This window comes from Lithobates pipiens, unplaced genomic scaffold (genome assembly GCF_037356315.1).
Source record: "Lithobates pipiens isolate NorthernLeopardFrog02 unplaced genomic scaffold, aLitPip1_a1.2 Scaffold_8, whole genome shotgun sequence".
NCBI classification, from domain to species: domain Eukaryota; kingdom Metazoa; phylum Chordata; class Amphibia; order Anura; family Ranidae; genus Lithobates; species Lithobates pipiens.
In genome coordinates this window covers 160,141,231-160,164,556 of record NW_027507903.1, presented here as the reverse complement: position 1 = coordinate 160,164,556, position 23,326 = coordinate 160,141,231, and the positions used below count along the sequence as shown (strand labels likewise).

General features: G+C 43.4%; 1 protein-coding gene across 1 annotated transcript in view; it reads right to left on the bottom strand.

Moving 5' to 3' along the window:
* Positions 1 to 7,955: 7,955 nt before the first annotated feature.
* Positions 7,956 to 23,326, bottom strand: part of SUV39H2 (SUV39H2 histone lysine methyltransferase) — a 42,152-nt gene continuing 26,781 nt past the window's right edge. The window contains exons 5-6 of the mRNA XM_077473314.1: positions 15,832 to 15,961; positions 7,956 to 8,213 (exon numbers count right to left, since the gene is read on the bottom strand). Coding sequence (XP_077329440.1) covers positions 8,110 to 8,213; positions 15,832 to 15,961 — 234 coding nt within the window. The 3' untranslated portion in view covers positions 7,956 to 8,109. The remainder of the gene's footprint in view (positions 8,214 to 15,831; positions 15,962 to 23,326) is intronic.

Genomic DNA, 23,326 nt, shown 5'->3' with positions numbered 1-23,326 from the left:
TTGTATGAGATTGGTATAAAGTGACTCAACATCAATAGTAACAATTAGCTTAAACATTCTGTATTGGTGCATCTTTCAAAATATTCATAAGGTTTTTACTGTCTCTTAAATAAGAGGGATAAGTCTGAACAATAGGCTGTAAAAAGTAGTCACCATATTCTCCTATCCTGAAAAAAAAACTGAATTTATGCCGCTGATGATAAGCTGTCCTGGCAGATGTTCAAGATTCTTGTGAATTTTCGGTAATTGTTATACAAGCTGTACACTCACTACTTTACATAGTAGCGAAGTATCATGTCTTCAGTGTTGTCACATGAAAAGATAGAATCAAATATTTACAAAAATGTGAGGGTGTACTCACTTTTGTGAGTGTGTGTGAGTGTGTGTGTGTGTGTGTATATGCATACATACACACATACACACACGTGATGTAAAGAAAAAAAAAATCAAAATATATACACATAAAAAGAAAATTTACTAAGATCATTACCCTGTATATAGATAATTTTTTTAATGCAGCTAAAATGAAAAATTGTACCATACTTACCATAATTTTCCTTTCCTGGTGCCTATCCATGACAGCATACTGGTGATAGAGCTCTGCCTCAACTCCTCCCTCAGGACTAGTGAATAGCATAAATTAAAGGCATAGTCCCTCCCCCAACAATCTCTAATATAGAATACTGAGGGTGGGAGCGTATGCTGCCTTGGATAGGCACCAGGACAGAAAAATTACAGCAAGTATGATACAATTTTGCTTTTTCCTGGTGCATGGCAGCATACTGGTGATAAATAACTAGCTGACACGGGTGGGAAAATGCTTAACAATAAACGTTTAATTAGAAAGGGACATTGCCGCCTGAATTGCTCTCCTTCCAAACTCAACAGTCGTGAGAGCACTTCGGTCAATATGGTAGTGTCGGAGGAAAGTATTGTGAGAAGACCAAGTGGCAGCCCTGCACACCATCTCCAATTAAACATTAGCCCTTCCTGCCCAGGAAGTTGATACTGCCCTTGTAGCACGAGCATTCACTCGGGATGGAGGCTCCATATTCTTCACCCTGTAAATCTTCTGGATTAAATTAACAACCCAAGATGCCAGAGTTCTAATAGAAGCTTCTTTGACCCCTGTATTTACCAAATGGTACCATGAAAAGTCGTTCCGAGTTCCTGAAGGGTCTGGTGACCTTGAGGTAGGCCCTGAGCACCCTGGATATGTCCAGCTCGTGACAAGAACCTGAATCTACTTCGGTGAATACTGGAAGTGCCCAAGGTTCCAAAAAGGTGGCTATGAGTAGCGACCTTAGGTGTGAATCCCCGAAGGGGGCGAAGCTCCACTCTATCCGGGAAAAAAAGAGATGTGGTCATCACCTATCCCTAAAGAGTGAAGTTCTGAAATCCTTTTGCCAGATCTAATGGCTAGCAGAAAAGCCATTTTCAGTGTCAGCTTCCATATTGTTACTTGTTCCACTGGAGCAAATGGATGGACGGATAGGACTTCCAGGACCAAGGACAGATCCCATTTTGGAAAAGACCGTCTGACAGGTGGGTGAATCTTTAATACTCCCCTGAGGAAAGTGATTACCAAAGGCTCTTCTGCCCATCTTTTATTTGTTGCAGCAGAGATTGCTGCTACCTGCACTTTGAGGGAGCTTAGACCAAGCCCTAGATCGAGTCCTGTCTGGAGAAAACCCAGAACATTTGATCAAATTCATTTGTGGTAGCAAATGTCAAGAACTTGTCCCATATTCTTGAATATATGGCACTGGTTGCCGGTTTTCTGGCTTTTAGGAGGGTTGATATGACTCCCGGGGAACATCCTAGGGACTCAAACCTTCGCCACTCAACCTCCAGATTTGAAGATTCCACTTCTGGGGTTTGGATGAACTAGACTGCCCTGTGACAGAAGTTGGAGGAAAGGAGGCATCCTGATTGGAGAGCTCACGCTGAGGCACATGGCTAGAGGGAACCAGGGTCTCTTCGGCCAATATTTAGGAACTGCCAGTACTTGGACCTTCTCTCTGAGAAGCCTCAGGATGAATTTGAATATTAATGGCCAGGGAGAAAAGGCATACGCTGTGGTGAACCTTCAGGGGCATGACAGGGCATCCACATCCTCGGCTTGTGTATGCGGCAGATGAGAGAAGAATCTGGTTAGTTTGGCATTCTCCGGAGAGGCGAATAGGTCTACTTGAGGGGGATCCCAGAGGCTGGCAATTTGATAAAAGACACAGAGATGAAGGGACCACTCGTTGTCCAGGAAGTTCCTGAACAGTGCGTCCGCTTCCGTGTTTAATCTGTCCGGAAGATAAATTGCTCTGAGATCTAGGGGTTCTTCTCTGCCCAGAGCATGATCGGCTCTACTTCTCTGAGGAGTGATCTGCTGCGAGTGCCTCCCTGCTTCTGCAGATATGCAACGGCTGCCCTGTTGTCTAGGCGTAAAAGTATCCTTTGGCTTTTGATTTGAGATACTAATAAAGTCAGTGCCAGGAATGCTGCCCTCCAAGATGTTGGATACTACTCCCTGGGTGGAACAGGACCATCTTCCCTGTATCCTGGATTCCCCGCAATGGGCTCCCCAGCCTTGTCCGCTTGCGTCGGACGTAATTGTGATCCAGGGGAAGGAACCCAGATGAAGAGATCTGATGAGGTTTTCTGGAAAGGTCCACCATTGAAGGCCCCTGTGCATTGCTCCCGTCAGCAGGATTGTCTGTGAGAGTCGTTTCTTCCACTGCGCCAAGAAACCCGTCTGGGAAATGCTTCAAGTGCCAATGGGCCCAAGGAATCATCGGTATGAAGGCATTGTGCAAATGAGGCTCAAACATTAAGAAGCCGTCACATACGGCTGCGGATGACCTTGACCATTCTCTGGATGATGATCCTCATCTTGGGAGAAGGTAATGATAGATACTGTCCCCTCCTGGGTATCGAACACTGCCCCCAGATAGGTCATCTGCTGTATAGGTGTAAGCTGACTTTATCAGCCATCCCAGTTCCTTTAGAGACTGGAGAAAAATGTCTTGGTGATACACAAACTGATCTGGGCTGTTTGCTAGGAGGAGGATGTTGTCCAAGTAGTGGTATATCCTCAAGCCCCTCTCCCGCAGGGGAACCAGAGCTTATATTAGAATCTTGGTGAATACCCTGGGGGAGGTGCAGAGACCAAAGGGCAGGGCTTGAAACTGCAGGTGGATCCGTCCTACTGCAAATCTTAGATATTTTTGAAAGGCATGCAGAATTGGGACATGTAGATACGAGTCTTGCAGATCTACTGAGATCATCCATCTGATGGCTGAACTGCCTGGATAATTGTCGGCAGAGACTCCATCTTGAAGCTTTCGGGTTGTATGTTCCTGTTGCGCCTTTTTAGATCCATCACCGGCCTCCATCCACCTGTCTTTTTCTTTGGGACCAGAAAAAGGGTGGAGTAGAAGCTTGCAAAGCACTCTGCCAAGGGAACAGGAACAGCTGCTCCTTGAAGTTGGAGTGATGTTACGAAGTGTTTTAGGGCTTGGGCCTTCAGTGGAGAAGATGGAATTTCAGTTTTTTTGAAGGAATTCTGAGATGGAGGATGAGAGAAACTCCAAAAGTGTCCCCATCAGATTGTAGACAGGACCCAGGGATCCTGGCAATGGTTGGCCCAGAGTGGAAGAGCTTACTTTAGTCTGGCTCCCACCATCTGGCATCAAAAAGACTGCTTCTGCTCCTGCAGAGACAAAAGGTCTTCATCTTTCTGTTCAAGGATGCCCGAGTACCTTTCCAGGGTCTTCTGCTGTCTCTGGGTTGTCTTGATTGTCTATAATCCCTAGTATTTGACTGGCAGAATCTAGAAGAGCCCCCTCTGAATCTTCGCATCCTTCTGTCCTGGGGAAGCATACCGGACTTTCCCCCTGACAACCTGGAGATCGCTTTATCCATCTTGTCTCCAAATAATGCCTTACCATCGAAAGGTATTTTGCACCAATTTTGTTTGGAGGATAAGTCAGCTGTCCAGGGTTTCAGCCACAAGGCCCTCTTAGACATTACCGAGTGCAACATGGACCTTGCTGAGCACCTAATTAGGTCTATGGCTGCTACCCGAATGAAGTCTGCTGATAACCTGATCTCTTCCAAGGCTTTATATCCACCTTAGGAACATCCTGGCGCAAAGCCATTTCGATATTATCAGTCGAAGCTCTGATGGCACTAGACACAGAGGTGAGGGCGATCCCTGGCTTACACGCTAGCTCCTCTTGAGGTCCAGGTCTATTCGTCTGTCAAGGGGATCCTTGAAAGAAGCGGAATCCTCCATAGGTAAAGTTCTATTTTTTGCGAGTCGCACGACAAATGCGTCTACCACTGACATGGAGCTTAGCGAGTGTGTTTTCCGCCTCTGGTAAGGGATATAACTTATTGAAACGTCCCAATGAGTTTTTTTGTCCACCTTTGACCACTCATTTTGGATGACTTGACTAATTTCACCCATCAACGGAAAGAAAACCTGCTTCCTTTTGAGGAATGGGAAGTAGATTTTAGATTCCTGGGGAGGTTCTTCTGTGTCTTCCCAGGCTATCGTAGATCTGACTGCCTGCATGAATGGTTTCACCAGGGAAAGACTGAAGCCAGAAGAATCTGACTCCTCTGAAAATTTCTCAGGTGGGGAATCTCTCACCGGTCGGCCTGACGGAGGCAAAGGAGTACTGGCTGCAGAAGGACCAGGAAGATTAGGTTATGTATCCAGTACCTGGGACATCTGCTGGCCTGGCTGAGTGGGAACCAAAGCCGCAAGCTCAGAGAAGGAGTACTTCATTGTTTTTTGAGCAGGTCCACAACCTGCTGTCATGCCAGCACCTAGCTCGCAGCTGGATGCACAGTCCGCAAAACAAACTTCACAGACCAATTTGTTTGGTAGTGGAGTACTCCCACAGGTCCAGCATTTTTTTGTATGAAAGACCTAGGAGAGGGGGACCGAAGCATGAGGATGTTTGTTGCAAGATGAATGGCTCATTGCAGAGTTGGGCATAAGGATCAGCTGCGGAGATATAGCAAGAAAGGGAAAGGATTTTCTTTTTTTTTTTTTTTTTATTTTTTTTTTGTACCACAGAGCAGCTTCAGAGAAACCTAGGAAATCTGGCCCTTTTTCCAGTAACCAAGATGGCCGCCGCATTGCCGAGCAGCCGCGCATGTGCAGAAGAGCCGAAACAACAAAAATAGAAAAAAAAAAAAAAAAGACAAGCCGACCTCCCCCATGCCCCGGAACACACATGCGCAACACGGCAGCGAGGAAGAAGAACAGGGACTGCGCATGGGAAAGGCTAAACCCGGCGGACTTTGCCAAAGGCAGAGGTATGCACGTACTGCTACTCTTCACCAGCACAAGAGGTATGAGGGGGAAAAAAAAGAAGAATGTTGGGGGAGGGACTATGCCTTTTATTTATGCTATTCACTATTCCTGAGGGAGGAGTCGAGGCGGAGCTCTATCACCAGGAAAAAGCGACGCAAGCAGTGTCAGTTGACAGTTTATGTGCTTTTCTCAGTCAATGGAAAATAAAAAAGAACTTTACCAATGTGTTTCACGGTCTCTTTCATGCCTAAGCCTATTTCTGACATTTGGTGTTCACAAGTTAAAATCCATATTTTTGGCTAGAAAATTACCGTATTTTCCAGCGTATAAGACGACCTTTTACATGTAAAAAAATTGGCCAAAAAGCAGGGGTCGTCTTATACGCCGGGTCAGCCCCTCGGATGGCTGCTTGGTGTTCGGTAATACTGTATGTAGCTTCGGCTACATACAGTATATACCGCTGAGCCAATCCTGGTGAGCGATGTATTCAAATGAATACAAAGCCTGCTCGGATTGGAGTAACGACCTCTGCCAATCTGAGCAAGCTACTCTGTAGCCTGCTCGGATTGGCTTGGAGAGTCAGAGAGGCGCGGGCTGATGATGTTACAGCCTCTGCCAATCCAAGCAGGCTTTGTATTCATTAATAGAATACATCGCTCGCCGTGATTGGCTCCAGCAAATGCAGGAAGAAGGAAGAAATATGAAGCCTCGAAAGCCGGGTCGTCTTATACGCTAAGTACAGTTTTAAAAGCGTTTTTGTCCTGTAAGATTAGGGGGTCATCTTATATGCCGGGTCGCCTTATATACCAGCAAATACGGTACTTAGAACCCCCAAACGTATATATATTTTTTAAGCAGAGAATCTAGAGAATAAAACTGCGATTTTCGCAATATTTTAGGTCACACGCTATTTGTGCAGCGGTGTTTTAAACGCAACTTTTTGGGAAAGGGAACACTTTCATGAATTAAAAAGAAAAAACAGAGTTAGCCCAATTTTTGTGTATAATGTGAAAGATGATGTTACGCCGAGTAAACGGATACCAAACATGTCACGCTTTATAATTGCACGCACTCGTGGAATGGCGGCAAACTACAGTACCTAAAAATCTCAATAGGCGACGCTTTAAATTTTTCAAGACATTGCAAAGGTTGGCACTATTGTCGCAAGGCATACAGTGGATGAGCTCCCACAAGCTAAAAATGTTATCATACATTGTGTCAAACAGGAGACTTATGCACCAACACTAGAATGCCTTTAAAAACACAATAATGTTCCAAAAGACTGTACAAAACATATTCAAGAATGACATTTCCAGCAGGCTAGTTAAAAACACCTCAACATATTCAAAAAATACGTGGGTTTGGTCAAACTATATGGTTATATAGTGCCAAGCCCACTTACTGCGTCAAAGTACCCCAAATTAGTGAGTCCTACCCTAGTAATAGAATGAAAGATCCTGCGTCTCAACCATGGGAGCCAAACTCCTCTATGTGGGAGAACTGAAGGGATTCCTCCTATGCACTGGTGGTCACTCCATTCCCATCAACCTAGTGGTCTAGAGTAGGGCTCTCCAAACTACGGCCTTCCAGCTATTGCGGAACTACATGAGGCATTGTAAAACGCTGACATTCACAGACATGACTAGGCATTATGGGAATTGTAGTTCCTGAACACCTGGAGGGCCATAGTTTGGAGACCTCTGGTCTAGACCATGAGGTCTGAGAGACAGCCCCAAGTAGTCATCGTATTTTCATCCATGTATCTTCTCCAGGGGACTCCAACCCTATTCAGCTGCAATTCTATCGTCAGCCTAACGGAAACATTTCGCCGGTATGTTTATAACCCCTTTCCCTAGTTAGACTATTGTGCCAGGACTGTATATTTTATACAGGGATTACATGCGATTTGTAGTTTTACTATAACGTCCCTGCAATAAAAGTTGAAAAAGGGACCTAGCACCTGCCTCAATGAGTTAAGGGAGGAGAGTTAGCCGTCTCTCTAATTATACCTCAGCCATGTATAATGAGGGCAGAACACCCCCACCACCACAGTCACTGTTGATGGGGAAATCCCACTATTATGTTCTGTTGGTGGGAGAGGCTCCCTGCCCGCAGAATCGCTGCCAGCGGTGAACAAAAAAAAAAAAAAACGACAGGCTGGTTGTACTGAAGTTGATGGATGGATCAACTTCAGTGCAACCAGCATGCCCATAGACTAATTGAAATTTGGGAAGTTTCTACTGAACCGGCCACATTTCGATCTGCCCATGGCCAGCTTAAATATTTGTGCTCAGTAGAATTTATAGATGTGAATTGGCCCTTACTAAAGTGAAGAGTAATTCTAAACTTTTATTGTGAGACAATATTGCTAAGCTAGATAGTTTAACAGGCATATTTAATATCAAGATTCTAATAAAACACCAATCATTTTTTGCTGAAAAACCCAGCAGTGCTAGTTATTGATGTTCAGTTTGCAAAATACCACCTCTAACTAAGAAGCCATTTCTTTGTACAGCTGTGGGTCACTGAAAATAAACACTATAGTTTTACTTCTCATATAACGCAGTAAACTATTTACCCATTAGATCTCTTTATCCAGTTTATACAATATTCACTTCACTCAACAAAAAAGTTCAAAAATAAGCATTAAAATTTATTAAGCATAACACACGCCCACAAAACTGTATCTTTCATACAAAGTCACTAAAATATCATCCACGTTCTTTAAAATTAAATCTCATCACAACAAAGTAAATATGCACACCATTAGTTGGAACTTATTGATATTAAAGAAATCCTCTGCAAGTTGAAGCGCCACATTTGCACACTGTCCTTATTCTTTTTTTAGCTGGACTCAGCTCAATAGAATCTGTACTAAGATCTCCAGAACCTAAAAACACAAGAAAACAAGTTTTAAGACTACGTGGTTTTAAAATGAAACAAACAAACATTCTTGAAATGCAATTGTGTGCAATTCATAGTTAAAATACATAAATGCTAGAAGGCAAATACATGATATATAACAGACAATTTAAACATAAGGCTGATATAGCAGAATAAAGGAGAAAAGGGGCAAGAATAACAGGATTTGTTACCATAAAATCCCTTTCTGTGCATTAATTGACAGCCACACAGCTCTTCTATTCTTGACCATAGAGGTGTCCTAAAGCAGTTCCGCAATGAGGGGTGGGCAAATCAAAATAAACATGACCGACCCCCCCAATCAAGGAAACAAGAAACCTTAAACAGCAGCCTGCAAACAGATCATCTTCGTAAAGGTGGTAAAAGCGTGTGTACAGTTGATGAGGTAACCCGTTTTGAAAACCTGAGACACAGTTGTCTAATTGCTCTGGTGGGGTTTATTGTAACGGAAGGGAGGAGCCTGACCCTTAATAACAGATGCCTAAACAATCATCTGGCAGAATCAAACAGGAAATAGTGGCAGAGGAACGCCCCAAGGCCTTTCCCTGGGACGTCTGAGCACAGAAAGAATCCATCCTTCAGAAGGAGGCCATAGCAGACAAGTACACACAAGCTGCCCAGAACACATTCAAAGTAGTACAGAACAATCTCTCTAGGGTGCGAAATTCAGACACAGGGAAGGCAGGACAATGTCCTTATTCAGATGGAAATCCAACATCACCTTTGGGAGGAAAGAGGGGCATCTTATACCTGTGCAAAGCCAAACAGGGAGACTTGCATGATAAGGCCGCCAGCTTCCGAAACCCGCCATACAGAAGTGCTACCGACCAAGTAGACGACTTTTTGAGAAAGCGTAAGTAGCGGAATATCCCCAATACTCTCAAATGGAGGATCAAAAGAATCAAATTCAGGTTCCACAGAGGCAAAAAGGGAATGTCACATGGCAAACCCTTTGGATGAATGTGCAAATCAAGGAATGTGTGTCCAGGGAAGAAACATGGCCCTTAAATGATACTCAATGCAAGCTTTCAATCAATGCCCTATTGGAGACCAAAGGACAAAACCCGAGCCACATAGGAGTGTGGATGGGCATCCACATCCTCGGACCATGCAATATAAGCCCTGCGGGTGCAATGATAAATCTTCCGAGAGGTAGACATGCATGCCTTCAACATAGCAGAGATCACTGAACCTAAAAACTTCCTCTTTCAGAACCTGGCTTTTAAATAACCATGCCATGAAAGCCAGAGAAGGTAAAACAGGGTAGTTGGTCCATGAGACAGGCAGCTGGCAGGGGCACCTACAGCACATCCGTTGCATCTGCCAGTGGGTTCCTCGGTCTCAACACAAACCTCAGTACCTTCCTGTTGAGGCGAGATACTAGAAGGTCCACATCTAGGGTCCCCCGATGCAGCTAAATCCCACGGAACACATCTGGATGTAGGAACCACTCCCCCCCCCCCCACACCCCACCCTGGAGTCTGAAGACTGAGGTAATCTGTCTGCCAGCTATCAATGCCTGGGATGTACATGGCTGAGAGAGCCAGCACATGCAGTTCTGCCCACCAAATAATACATGAGGCCTTAAGCACCACTGCCACATTTCTCATGCCTCCCTGGTAGTTGACTTCGGTGGGGTTTTCCAATTGGATCCTGATTGGGAGTCCACGGAGATGGTCTGTCCATTGCTATAGACCCAGCCTGATTGCTCGCAGCTCCAGAACATTATTGGACAGTTGATCCGCCTCCTGCCATCCAATAATCCTGCACCGATCTCAAACCCAGTTTTCCCTCCTAGACTTTCCTTGTGACTACCGTTCATGGCCTCTAGGGAGGGCCACTGAAGCCACCAGAGGAGAGAGGCCATGTTAGATTGCCCAAGACAAATCTGGTTGTCCAGGGACGTGGGAGATTGGCCCTATTTTGCCAGGATTTCCCTCTGCAGAACCCTTGGAGAGAACCGTGCAAATGACACCATCTTGAATGTGAACACCATGAGACCTAGGGGCTGCAGGGAAGACTGTCTGGACAGCAGTCCAAAATTTTCAAAGCATGTCCATTGGGAGGAATACCTTGGTCTCCACTGAGTCGATAAGACCCAGATATTCCAGTCTCCTGGCAGACTTAGGAGTATTATGTACTGCTCAAGGAACAAATCACCTACCCTGCTGCTCCGCTGCCTTTGTATGTAGATGGGTTCCAGCCCTGCTTGCAACAGGAAGAGTAGAAATGAAAAAATTGGCTGGATGGCCGCGCTCCAATGCAAACTCTTTATTCCAATAAAAGCATAGATCATACAGTAATGGTAGGTGAACAAAAACCAGCTAAGGTTAGCTGGTTTTTGTTGTTCACCTACCATTGCTGTACGATTTATGATTGTATGGGAATAAAGAGATTGCACTGGAGTGCGGCCATCCAGCCAAATTTTTTCCTTTCTACTCCTGGCAGACGACTTCCTCATATTCAGGATCCATCCAAATTCCTGCAGCGTGTGCATCGTGATCTCAAAATTGTTCATCAGTGCAGAATGAGTCTCTGCTTGCAGGAGCAGGTCGTCCAAATAACCAATTATGGCAATCAATCCTCGTCTCAGCAAAGCCAGGACTGGGGCCAACACCTCAAGGTGCAGAAGCTGGGCTGAACAAGAGCACTATAAATTGATAATGTGTGTCCCTGACCACAAAGTGCAAGAAGTGTTGCCTATAGCAGGGGGGGGGGGGGGGGGGGTTTATACCAACTAGGACTGCTCATAGGTGGTGCTGTATTCTTTTCTGCCTAGTGCCTGTGGTCAAGAACAGAAGAGCTGTGCCCAAAGAACGAGAGAAGCCCTTTTGGTATGATAGTCTTATACAGGCAGATACTTATTCATCATGCCATACCATCAGGGAGGCATGGACCCAAATTTATTCTGCAGGAGGACAACAACCCCACACATACAGCCAATGTCACTAAGAACTATCTGCAGCAAAAAGAACAGGTCCTGGAAGTGAGGGTTTGGCCCTCACAGAGGCAAACCATCATACCTGCCTAAAACCTTTGCACAGCAGTGTGTGTGTGCATATATATTACATATATATAATTTTTATATTTATTATATACCTAGGTGACCAGCACACTATCCCGAATGTGACACGTACACTCCACCTAGCCATTGCCCTCTACCCAGAAGTGGTTGCAGTGTCTGCAAAGGAATGCATGCTCTCCTCTGACAGCTGGACATGGCGACAGTGGCCTCTGGGTGATTTATATTTTGCTTGTTGATGATTTATCTGATGTACGTAGCTAGTATTAAGGGGGCTTCTGCTGTATGGGGAATTGTATCATAAACAGAATTACACTATATAGTACTATTCTTGCATTTTATGGTACATGTTTGAGCCCCTGCAACAGTCATTTTCTGGGTTGGTGAGGACCAGTGATTAAAGCAGCTGCTATATACCAAACCGAAGGCTTGCATATTAGAGGCATCTGGTGAGTTTGACCCCCTGGGGGAGTGTGGTGCACATGGTGGAATACGGCTCTCTAGTCTCTGGTGGAAGGCACGCTTTGATAACTATGGATTACCTTAACACCTTGGGTATTTTGAACTGTCCCTAACACCCTGAATGCTTTGAACTGTTCTACCTGAACCGTCATATTAATTTATAACTAGGGTGTTAATTATTAGCACTGTTGTAGTATTTATAACATTCAGTGTTTGGGCTGTTTTTATATTTATACTACCTGTTGCCATTGTACTTGTTTTTAACAGCTGCTTATTTTCTTTTAGTATTTTTTATAAGATGTTTTAAAAAATACTATTAGTTTATACTCTTATTGTATCTCTGTGCGAATTCTGCTGTCAGAGCTGTGGAGTTGATCTGGCGCCGAGTAGAGGTATCACAGGCCTATTATATACTCCTCCTTTTTACATATACACTTGTGCTCATAAGTTTACATACCCTGGCAGAATTTATGATTTCTTGGCCATTTTTCAGAGAATATGAATCAAAAAACACAAAAACTTTTCTTTTACTCATATTTAGTGTTTGCCTGAAGCCATTTATTATTATCAATCAACTGTGTTTACTCTTTTTAAAATCAGAAACTACCCAAATGACCCTGGTCAAAAGTTAACATACCCCAGTCCTTATTACCATGTATTGCCCCCTTTAACATCAATGACAGCTTGAAGTCTTTTGTGGTAATCGTGGATGATGCTCTTTATCTTCTCAGATGGTAAAGCCGCCCATTCCTCTTGGCAAAAAGCCTCCAGTTCCTGTAAATTCTTGGGCTGTCTTGCATGAACTGCACGTTTGACATCTCCCCAGAGTGGCTCGATGATATTGAGGTCAGGAGACGGCCACTCCAGAACCTTCAGTTTATTCTGCTGTAGCGAATGACAGGTCGACTTGGCCATGTCGGAAAGTCCAAGTACGTCCCATCCGCAGCTTCCTGGCTGATGAATGCAAAATGTTCCTCCAGTATTTTTTGACAGCATACTGCATTCATCTTGCCAACAATTTTGACCAAATTTCTTGTGCCTTTGTAGCTCACACAACCCCCAAACATCAGCGATCCACCTCCATACCTTTCATCACAGGCCTTGTTGACTCCTCTCCAAATGAAGCGTTTATGGTTGTGGTCAAAAATCTAAATTTTGGTCTCATCACTCCAAATGACTTTGTGCCAGAAGGTTTGAGGCTTGTCTCTGTGCTGTTTGGATTATTGTAAGTGGGATACTTTGTGGCATTTGCATAGTAATTGCTTTCTTCTGGCGACTCGACCATGCAGCCCATCTTTCTTCAAGTGCCTCCTTATTGTGCATCTTGAAACAGCCACACCACATGTTTTCAGAGAGTCCTGTATTTCACCTGAAGTTATTTGTGTCTTTTTCTTTGCATCCCGAACGATTTTCCTGGCGGCTGTGGCTGAAATTTTAGTTGGTCTACCTGGCCAACTAAACCCCTTTCCACTTCTTGGATAGAGTTTGAACACTGCTGATTGGCATTCTCAAATTCCTTAGATATCGTTTTATATCCTTTTCCTGTTTTATACAGTTCAACTACCTTTTCCCACAGATCCTTTGACAATTCTTTTGCTTTCCTCATGACTCAAAAGCCAGAAACGTCAGTGTAGCACTGGATGAAAGATGCAAGGGTCTGTCAGGAGTCCAGAAACGCATTGACCTTATATTTATACACACACACACTAATAACATGCAAACAGATCACAGGTGAGGACGGTTACCTTTAACAGCCATTCAAACCCATTGTGTCAACTTGTGTGCATGTTATCAGGCCAAAATCAGCAGGGTATGTAAACTTTTGATCAGGGTCATTTGGGTAGTTTCCATTGTCATTACGATTTAAAAAAAATAGTACACACAGTTGATTGATAATAAATGGCTTCAGGCAAACACTAACTATGAGTGAAAGACATGGTTTTTTGTGTTATCATTCATATTCTCTGAACAATGGCCAAGAAATCAAATTCTGCCAGGGTATATAAACTTATGAGAACAACTGTACATATACCCACAGCTATAAAATACTAGCTTCAAGTCAGGTGATAAAACAATGTATGACTTTCACTGCTCTTAAAAAAAACTTTTCAAGCTTCAGGCTTCCATTCACATTATGTCTAATGAGTTTTCTTTTTAATGCAGGAAAAAATTATCTGGGAAGTATAAATGATGTTTATGCTTCCAAACATTGGTGTGCGCAGCCTATTGCATTAAGGTGTGCACCCCGAAACTCAAACACACATGCCTCTAGCTCTGCAGCCTCAGCTGCACTGGGCAGCGAATCAATGTGAAGTGCTCTGTGCTGAGCAGCTTCCTGTTCATTCACAAACTGAAACATAGTACTATAGTACAGTTTACTATGCCTTTAGTCATGAATGGACACAGTGAGTGAGTTTGTTCACTATGTTCATTTGGAAAAAGAAGGGGGTCGGTAAATTACATATTTACTAGCCCCTTCCCCCATTCTCCATCCTGAAACATCCCCCGCAGCAGCCGGTGGAAGAGGGGAGATGCAAGCAGCACTGCGGGGTGGGGAAGCCTGGGCAGTAGGGAATCAGCACTGCACATAGTGATTAGGGTGTGCCCAGGCACACATGGCACACCCTCTGCGCACTCCTATACTTTCCAAATCATGTTCTCCTGTATTTAAATGTAGTATAGTGGTTAAGTGGTTGGCACTTCCACCTAGCAGCAGTATGGTCGTTGATTCGAATCCCAACCACGGCACTACCTGCCTGGAGTTTGCATGTTCTCCCTATGCCTGCGTGGGTTTCCTCCGGGTACTCCAGTTTTCCCCCACACACCAAAAGACATGCTGGTAGGTTAATTGGCTTGTGTAAATTAGTCCTAGTATGTGTATGTATGAATGTGAGTAAGGCTGGTTTCCCCTGGGCTTTGTCCGTAGTCTGCATCCACCTACTGAGTAGGTGGATGACAGGTCAATGTCCGCTCCGCCCAAAAAAACTGACGCTGGAGGGTGTCTGCTGACATCTGCCACTCCATAGAGAGCAATGGATGGTCCAATCAGGTCCACCTGAAAAACTGAGTAGACAGATTACCTGAAACCAGCCTTAAGGCCCGTACACACGGTTGGACTTTTTGACAACAAACATGCAAATTAGCTGTTTTGGAGCAACATCCGACTGTGTGTACGCTCCATCGGACAAACTTTTTCTGTTTTCATCTGACTTTTGTTGGCTGTGCGAATGGACAAACTTTCTGGCAACAAAAGTCCGATGGAGCAAAATCCGACCGAGCAAAGTCCGACCGTGTGTACGCAAAAGCATCGGACTTTTGTACAAGGTACAAACACGCATGCTCAGAACCAATGCAAAAGATCAGACTACAATACAGAAGTTGACCAAAGGTGGCGCTGGGAGTCATTGAACGTCCTCTTTTGAAGTGGCGTCAGTATGTTGTGACGTCACTACGTTCGTGTTTGTTGTCAAAAAGTCCGACCGTGTGTATGCAATACAAACTTGTGGACCACGCCCTTTGTACAAAAGTCCACGGAAAAGTTTGTACAAAGTCCGACCGTGTGTATGAGGCTTTAGAGATCTTAGATTGTAAAGTTCCTTGAGGGCAGTGACTGATGTGAATGTACAATATATATGTAAAGCTCTGCATAAAATTGATGGCACTATACCTACAATAAATAAATAATTTTCTTTACGCATGTTTACACCCAAAGTGTCCAATTTGCCCCTTGACGCATAGCTAAACTAAAACGCAGTGAGAATTATACCATTAAAAATTATTAAATGTGTACAGATATGTCCTATTAAAAAAAAAAAAAAAAAAAAAAAAGGGTATATAAATCACAGGTTTGTCAAAGCAAGTGTGAATGAGGCCTTAGGCCTGCTAACCCATGGCAAAAATACTGGTAGTGACAATTGAATGTGTTTAGGTTAACAAAAGAGAACTTTTGCTAGCAATGGATTGGTGCAGTTCATCGCTTTCACTTTTTGTTACTGAAGTCCATTAAGCACAAAACAATTGCTCTGTATTTGTTTGATCGTTTACACTACATGAAAGACAGACATCACAAAAGTATTACATAAAAGCCTATGTGAATATTTACCTTTCATTTGGTAATCAAATGTAAGCTCTTCTCCTGCTTTTATAGATCTTGTTGAAAATAGTGCAATACGAGGGAGACGCACGTCAAGATTGTCTATGAAGACATTATACACTTGAAGGTTGGGATCACACTAAATGGAAAGACAGAGCAGTTAAAGGGATTGTAAAGTTAAAAAAAAAAATTTTAAATAACAAAACATGTTATACTTACCTCCACTGTCCAGCTCATTTTGCACAGAGTGGCCCCGAACCTGCTCTTCTGGGGTCCCTCAGTGGCTGTCTCTGCTTCTTCCCGCAGGTACTTCTCACGTTCATGCAAGCTCCCTCGCATGGTGAGAAGCACCTGCGGGCGCGCTTCCGTGATACAGCCGGTGGCTATAGCCGCTCGCTGTATCACATGGCCCCGCCCCCGGCGCTCCGCGTCAGTGGATGTGATTGACAGCAGCGCGAGCCAATGGCTGTGCTGCTTTCCATCCATCCACTCCAGCCAATCAGCGGCCAGGCTAAGTGGTGAAGAGGAAGTCGGGGACGAGCAAGGGACTTTCGAGGGGTGAGGTAAGTAAAAACGGGGGGGGGGGGGGGGGGGCTGGGGGCGCAGGCACTGTCAGATGTTTTTTTCACCTTAATGCATAGAATGCATTAAGGTGAAAAAACATTTACCTTTACAACCCCTTTAAGGACTTTTCCCCCCTTTTTCCCAATTTAGCTTGCTTTCAAAGTATAGAGGTTAAAATACTGCTCAAAATAAATACCAAGCAATACTACTTATAGACTACATGTTAAAAACAATCTAAAAAAAACAAATTATAATAAATAATAAATCAGTGGTTGTAAACTCAATAACTACTGCCATCCCCTCTGTTCTATCAAGCCATCCTACATAATGTAATAATGGAGCAAGATTCCCTCTGATGTCAGCTGGAGAGGTCATGTGACCCTTGTGCTGACCGCTCAGCCCCTCCCACTGTAGCCCTTAGATTGGAGGAGAGTGGCTGGTGGTCACGTGACCGTTTTGTACACTCTGTAGGATTGCTTGAGAGAACAGAGGGGCTGGCAGGAATCCTTCTTTAACTTTACTGCCAGGTACTAATAGCTGGCAGGAGGAGAGGGGGAGCCAACAGGCAGGGAGGGAGGTGCAGAGCGGAAAGCAGCAGGATGACGTAGGCACATAACCTGACCACAGTAAACATGGATCAGCAGGCATGATTACCATGGTTAGCACACTCAGGGGAACACAATGGCAGCACAAGCACTGTGCTCTTTAACCTGCTATAAAGGAACAGGATCTTTTTTTTTTCCTAGGGTTACAACCTCTTTAAATACATACAAATCAAAGAATAATCTGTGCTTGGATAAAAATGTGCACAGAATAAAGCAGCCACATTACAATTGTGATACCAAATGTAAAAAAAAAAAAAAAAAAAAAAAAAAAATAGAGCAGCGTTAAATCCTCAAAAAACAAATACAATTAATGTATAAATAAAGTGCAAAAGGAAGTAACCCATATATCAATTAAAGTGCAACACACTATAATTTAAAGTACATAAACCAATTTGTAAAATTTCAGAAAATATTAACAGTACATACATTTGCTCAATGTGCTTCTGCTCTTCTATTATCCAAGTGTAGACCAGTGTTTCCACCACCTTACTCCCCCGTGTGGGTGTACCAAAATGGCGTGGATCATTAAATAATAAATGGTCAACAGCGCACAACTGTCATTCTGATGTAAACTGCGTCTCCAGTATATTGATAACCTTCGTCACCTCCCAGCATCACCATCAGGGGGAAAATAAAAAAACAAAAAACAGTAGATCCATCGTGAAGTATATAATAACCTAACTCTTTTATGCAGGGTCAGGTCTGATGCTGCAGCTTTCCCCTGCTCTAAGTTTGAGAACTGAACAATCACATGATCACTCAGGTCTCGGTCTGCTTTTAACAGAGCACAGTGACTGTCAGTCACCTCTCTCTGCTCTACCCCACTACTGCTCACTGGAGTGCAATGCTGGGGAGAGGAGGGCGTGGCTGACACCATGTAGGTGGAGTGAGATGGCGGGGGCGTGGCCTGGTTAGAGCCCAGACTGAGCCTGTCATACAACTTCTTATGGGGCTTTGCAGAGATGTGCGACTTCCAGGACTTCCCTTTTTCCATTAGATGGCTAGAGTTGGGACGAGCGCTGTCCTTGTCTGCACTCCAAGTGGTTGCTACATAAGAGGACCCAATGGAGCCTTGAGCAGCACCTATCATTTTAGTTTGGTTTACAAAAATTTTTTTTAATAAATTAGTGTGTGTGTGTGTGTGTGTGTGTGTGTGTGTGTGTGTGTGTGTGTGTGTGTGTGTGTGTGTGTGTGTGTGTGTGTGTGTGTGTGTGTGTGTGTGTGTGTGTGTATATATACCATGGGGGTGATTCAAAATCCAGAAACGTCAGTGCAAGGGTCTGTCAGGAGTCCAGAAACGCATTAAACTTTCATACACACCAATTACAAGAAAACAGATCACAGATGAGGATGGTTACCTTTAACAGCCATTCAAACCCCTTTGTACCAACTTGTGTTGATGTTACCAGGCCAAAATCACCAGGGTATGTCAACTTTTGATCAGGATCATTTGGGCAGTTTCTATTGTCATTATGATTTAAAAATAGTAAACACAGTTGATTGATAATAAATGGCTTCAGCCAAACACTAACCATGAGTGAAAGACATGTTTTGTGTTATTCATATTCTCTGAAAAATGGCCAAGAAATCGTAAATTCCACAAGGGTATGTAAACTTATGAGCACAACTGTATGTTATAGACTTTTTGTTTGCCTTTTAATAAAAATGGGCTACCAAACCCTTAAAATATACGACTTAATAGGACTTCCATGAATCACTTAAAAATTAGAGGTCGACCGATATATATTGCCAGATATTTGCCGTTTTTTAATTAATCGGCAGCGGCCATTTGTGCTGATAAAAAAGCCGATTAGAACTACAGCGCGACTTGCAAATGACTTCTGTAATAGAAGTCAATGCAAGTTGCCTGAGTCTTCAGAGAAGACTTGTTTCCTTTCTGGGCAGTCTGCCAAGAAAAGAGTAAAGAGATACAATATTTACACTTATGAACAAACTCAACTTGTGTGTAGGAGTTCTCAGTTTAACCATTTAAAGACTAAACCTTTTCTGACACTTGTTGCTTACAAGTAAAAATCCTGTATTTTCTGCTAGAAAATCACTTAGAACCCCCAAAAATTATATATTTTTTTTTAGCAGAGATCCTAAGAAATAAAATAGCGATTGTTGCAATATTTTATGAAAAAATACACGAATGATTAAAAAAAAAAAAACTAAAATAAATAAATAAATAATAAAAAAAAAGTAAAGTTAGCACATTTTTTGATAGCGGCGGGTGACAAACTAATGCAGCTTAAATTTCTTCATAGGGTGTATCTCACTCCAGTTAGATTATCTAGGATGTATGCGGACAGGGACCCGTACTGCCCCCGTTGCAGGACGTGTCTTGGCTCGTTTTTGCACATGTTTTGGGAGTGCCCATCCCTAGCGCCCTTCTGGGAAGGGATTTTTGAACAGATGAATGTCCGTATGGAACTGTCGGTCCCTAGGACTCCGGAACTTGCTCTCCTGGGGGTACAAGAGGATGCTCAGAGGTCACACCACAGTAAGATCCTTATCTCTATCCTTTGTTTCTATGCTAGGAGGGAGATTCTGGTGCGATGGACATCCTCAGTTCCGCCTAGGGTGTCTGCATGGGAGAATAAAATCAATGCTGTGTTGCCTCTTTACAAATTGACTTATCTAAGTAGGAGATGTCCTTGGAAGTTTGACAAGGTATGGTCCCCTTGGACTGGACCTACCCTTGAATAATGGGCGGAGGGTGGCGAGGTGCCCTGTGTCTTACCCCTCTTGCGTTTTCTTGTTTCTCTCTGGTGAGCTCCCTCTCCTCCCCCCTCCCCCTTTCTCTGGCATCTCCTCCCCCCTCTCTACTCTCACCCCCCCTTTTTTTTTTCTGTTTTCTTTTCCTCCTTTCCTCTTTTCTTTTTCTGAATCGGCTGTCTTGCCTTCACCCTTTTTTTCCCCCCTAAGAGGGTTATATCATTGTCATAGCTATCCTTTGGCTCACAGATCCTCAGTGTTCACTATGATTGTTTTGCTAACCTTGGTACGATGTTACAGTATGCCTTGTATGCAGATTTTGTATTATGTGTATGTTTAATAAAGCACTCCTGATTGTTAAAAAAAAAAAAGTTAGCACATTTTTTTTTCCGTTCAAAGTTTTGACTACCTGTTTTTAATATATAGTTTTTTTTTTTTAAACTAAATTATACATACAGTACAGACCAAAAAAGTTTGGACACACCTTCTCATTCAAAGAGTTTTCTTTATTTTCAGGACTATGAAAATTGTAGATTCACACTGAAGGCATCAAAACTATGAATTAACACATGTGGAATTATATACTTAACAAAAAAGTGTGAAACAACTGAAAATATGTCTTATATTCTAGGGTCTTCAAAGTAGCCACCTTTTGCTTTGATTACTGCTACGCACACTCTTGGCATTCTGTTGATGAGCTTCAAGAGGTAGTCACCTGAAATGGTTTTCACTTCACAGGTGTGCCCTGTCAGGTTTAATAAGTGGGATTTCAAGCCTTATAAATGGGGTTGGGACCATCAGTTGTGTTGTGCAGGAGGTAGATACAGTACACAGCTGATAGTCCTACTGAATAGACTGTTAGAATTTGTATTATGTCAAGAAAAAAGCAGCCAAGTAAAGAAAAACGAGTGGCCATCATTACTTTAAGAAATGAAGGTCAGTCAGTCTGAACAATTGGGAAAACTTTGAAAGTGTCCCCAAGTGCAGTGGCAAAAACCATCAAGCGCTACAAAGAAACTGGCTCACATGAGGACCGCCCCAGGAAAGGAAGACCAAGAGTCACCTCTGCTGCGAAAGATAAGTTCATCCGAGTCACCAACCTCAGAAATCGCAGGTTAACAGCAGCTCAGATTAGAGAATAGGTCAATGCCACACAGAGTTCTAGCAGCAGACACATCTCTAGAACAACTGTTAAGAGGAGACTGTGTGAATCAGGCCTTCATGGTAAAATAGCTGCTAGGAAACCACTGCTGAGGACAGGCAACAAGCAGAAGAGATTTGTTTGGGCTAAAGAACACAAGGAATGGACATTAGACCAGTGGAAATCTGTGCTTTGGTCTGATGAGTCCAAGTTTGAGATCTTTGGTTCCAACCACCGTGTCTTTTTGCGACGCAGAAGAGGTGAACGGATGCACTCTACATGCCTGGTTCCCACCGTGAAGCATGGAGGAGGTGTGATGGTGTAGGGGTGCTTTGCTGGTGACACTGTTGGGGATTTATTCAAAATTGAAGGCATATTGAACTAGCATGGCTACCACAGCATCTTGCAGCGGCATGCTATTCCATCCGGTTTGCATTTAGTTGGACCATCATTTATTTTTCAACAGGACAATGACCCCAAACACACCTCCAGGCTGTGTAAGGGCTATTTGACCAAGAAGGAGAGTGATGGGGTGCTGCGCCAGATGACCTGGCCTCCACAGTCACCGGACCTGAACCCAATCGAGATGGTTTGGGGTGAGCTGGACCGCAGAGTGAAGGCAAAAGGGCCAACAAGTGCTAAGCATCTCTGGGAACTACTTCAAGACTGTTTGAAAACCATTTCAGGTGACTACCTCTTGAAGCTCATCAACAGAATGCCAATAGTGTGCGGAGCAGTAATCAAAGCAAAAGGTGGCTACTTTGAAGAACCTAGAATATAAGACATACAGTGCCTTGCGAAAGTATTCGGCCCCCTTGAACTTTTCAACCTTTTGCCACATTTCAGGCTTCAAACATAAAGATATAAAATTTTAATTTTTTTTGAAGAATCACCAACAAGTGGGACACAATTGTGAAGTGGAACGAAATCTATTGGATATTTTAAACTTTTTTAGCAAATTAAAAACTGAAAAGTGGTGTGTGCAAAATTATTCGGCCCCTTTACTTTCAGTGCAGCAAACTCACTCCAGAAGTTCAGCGAGGATCTCTGAATGATCCAATGTTGTCCTAAATGACTGATGGTGATAAATAGAATCCACCTGTGTGTAATCAAGTCTCTGTATAAATGCACCTGCTCTGTGATAGTCTCAGGGTTCTGTTGAAAGCGCAGAGAGCATCATGAAGACCAAGGAACACACCAGGCAGGTCCGTAATACTGTTGTGGAGAAGTTTAAAGCCGGATTTGGATACAAAAAGATTTCCCAAGCTTTAAACATCCCAAGGAGCACTGTGCAAGCAATCATTTTGAAATGGAAGGAGTATCAGACCACTGCAAATCTACCAAGACCTGGCCATCCCTCTAAACTTTCAGCTCAGACAAGGAGAAGACTGATCAGGGATGCAGCCAAGAGGCCCATGATCACTCTGGATGAACTGCAGAGAACTACAGCTGAGGTGGGAGAGTCTGTCCATAGGACAACAATCAGTCGTACACTGCACAAATCTGGCCTTTATGGAAGAGTGGCAAGAAGAAAGCCATTTCTCAAAAGATATCCATAAAAAGTCTCGTCTAAAGTTTGCCACAAGCCACCTGGGAGACACACCAAACATGTGGAAGAAGGTGTTCTGGTCAGATGAAACCAAAATCGAACTTTTCGCCCACAATGCAAAACGATATGTTTGGCGTAAAAGCAACACAGCTCATCACCCTCAACACACCATCCCCACTGTCAAACATGGTGGTAGCAGCATCATGGTTTGGGCCTGCTTTTCTTCAGCAGGGACAGGGAAGATGGCTAAAATTGAGGGGAAGATGGATGCAGCCAAATACAGGACCATTCTGGATGAAAACCTGTTGGAGTCTGCAAAAGACCTGAAACTGGAACGGAGATTTATCTTCCAACAAGACAATGATCCCAAACATACAGCAAAATCTACAAAGGAATGGTTCACAAATAAACGTATCCAGGTGTTAGAATGGCCAAGTCAAAGTCCAGAACTGAATCCAATCGAGAATATGTGGAAAGAGCTGAAAACTGCTGTTCACAAACGCTCCCCATCCAACCTCACTGAGCTCGAGCTGTTTTGCAAGGAAGAATGGGCAAGAATTTCAGTCTCTCGATGTGCAAAACTGATAGAGACATACCTCAAGCGACTTGCAGCTGTAATCGCAGCAAAAGGTGGCTCTACAAAGTATTAACGCAAGGGGGCCGAATAATTTTGCACGCCCCACTTTTCATTTTTTTATTAGTTAAAAAAGTTTCCAAAATCCAATAGATTTCGTTCCACTTCACAATTGTGTCCCACTTGTTGGTGATTCTTCACAAAAAATAAAAATGTTAAATCTTTATGTTTGAAGCCTGAAATGTGGCAAAAGGTTGAAAAGTTCAAGGGGGCTGAATACTTTCGCAAGGCACTATATTTTCAGTTGTTTCACACTTTTTTGTTCAGTATATAATTCCACATGTGTTAATTCA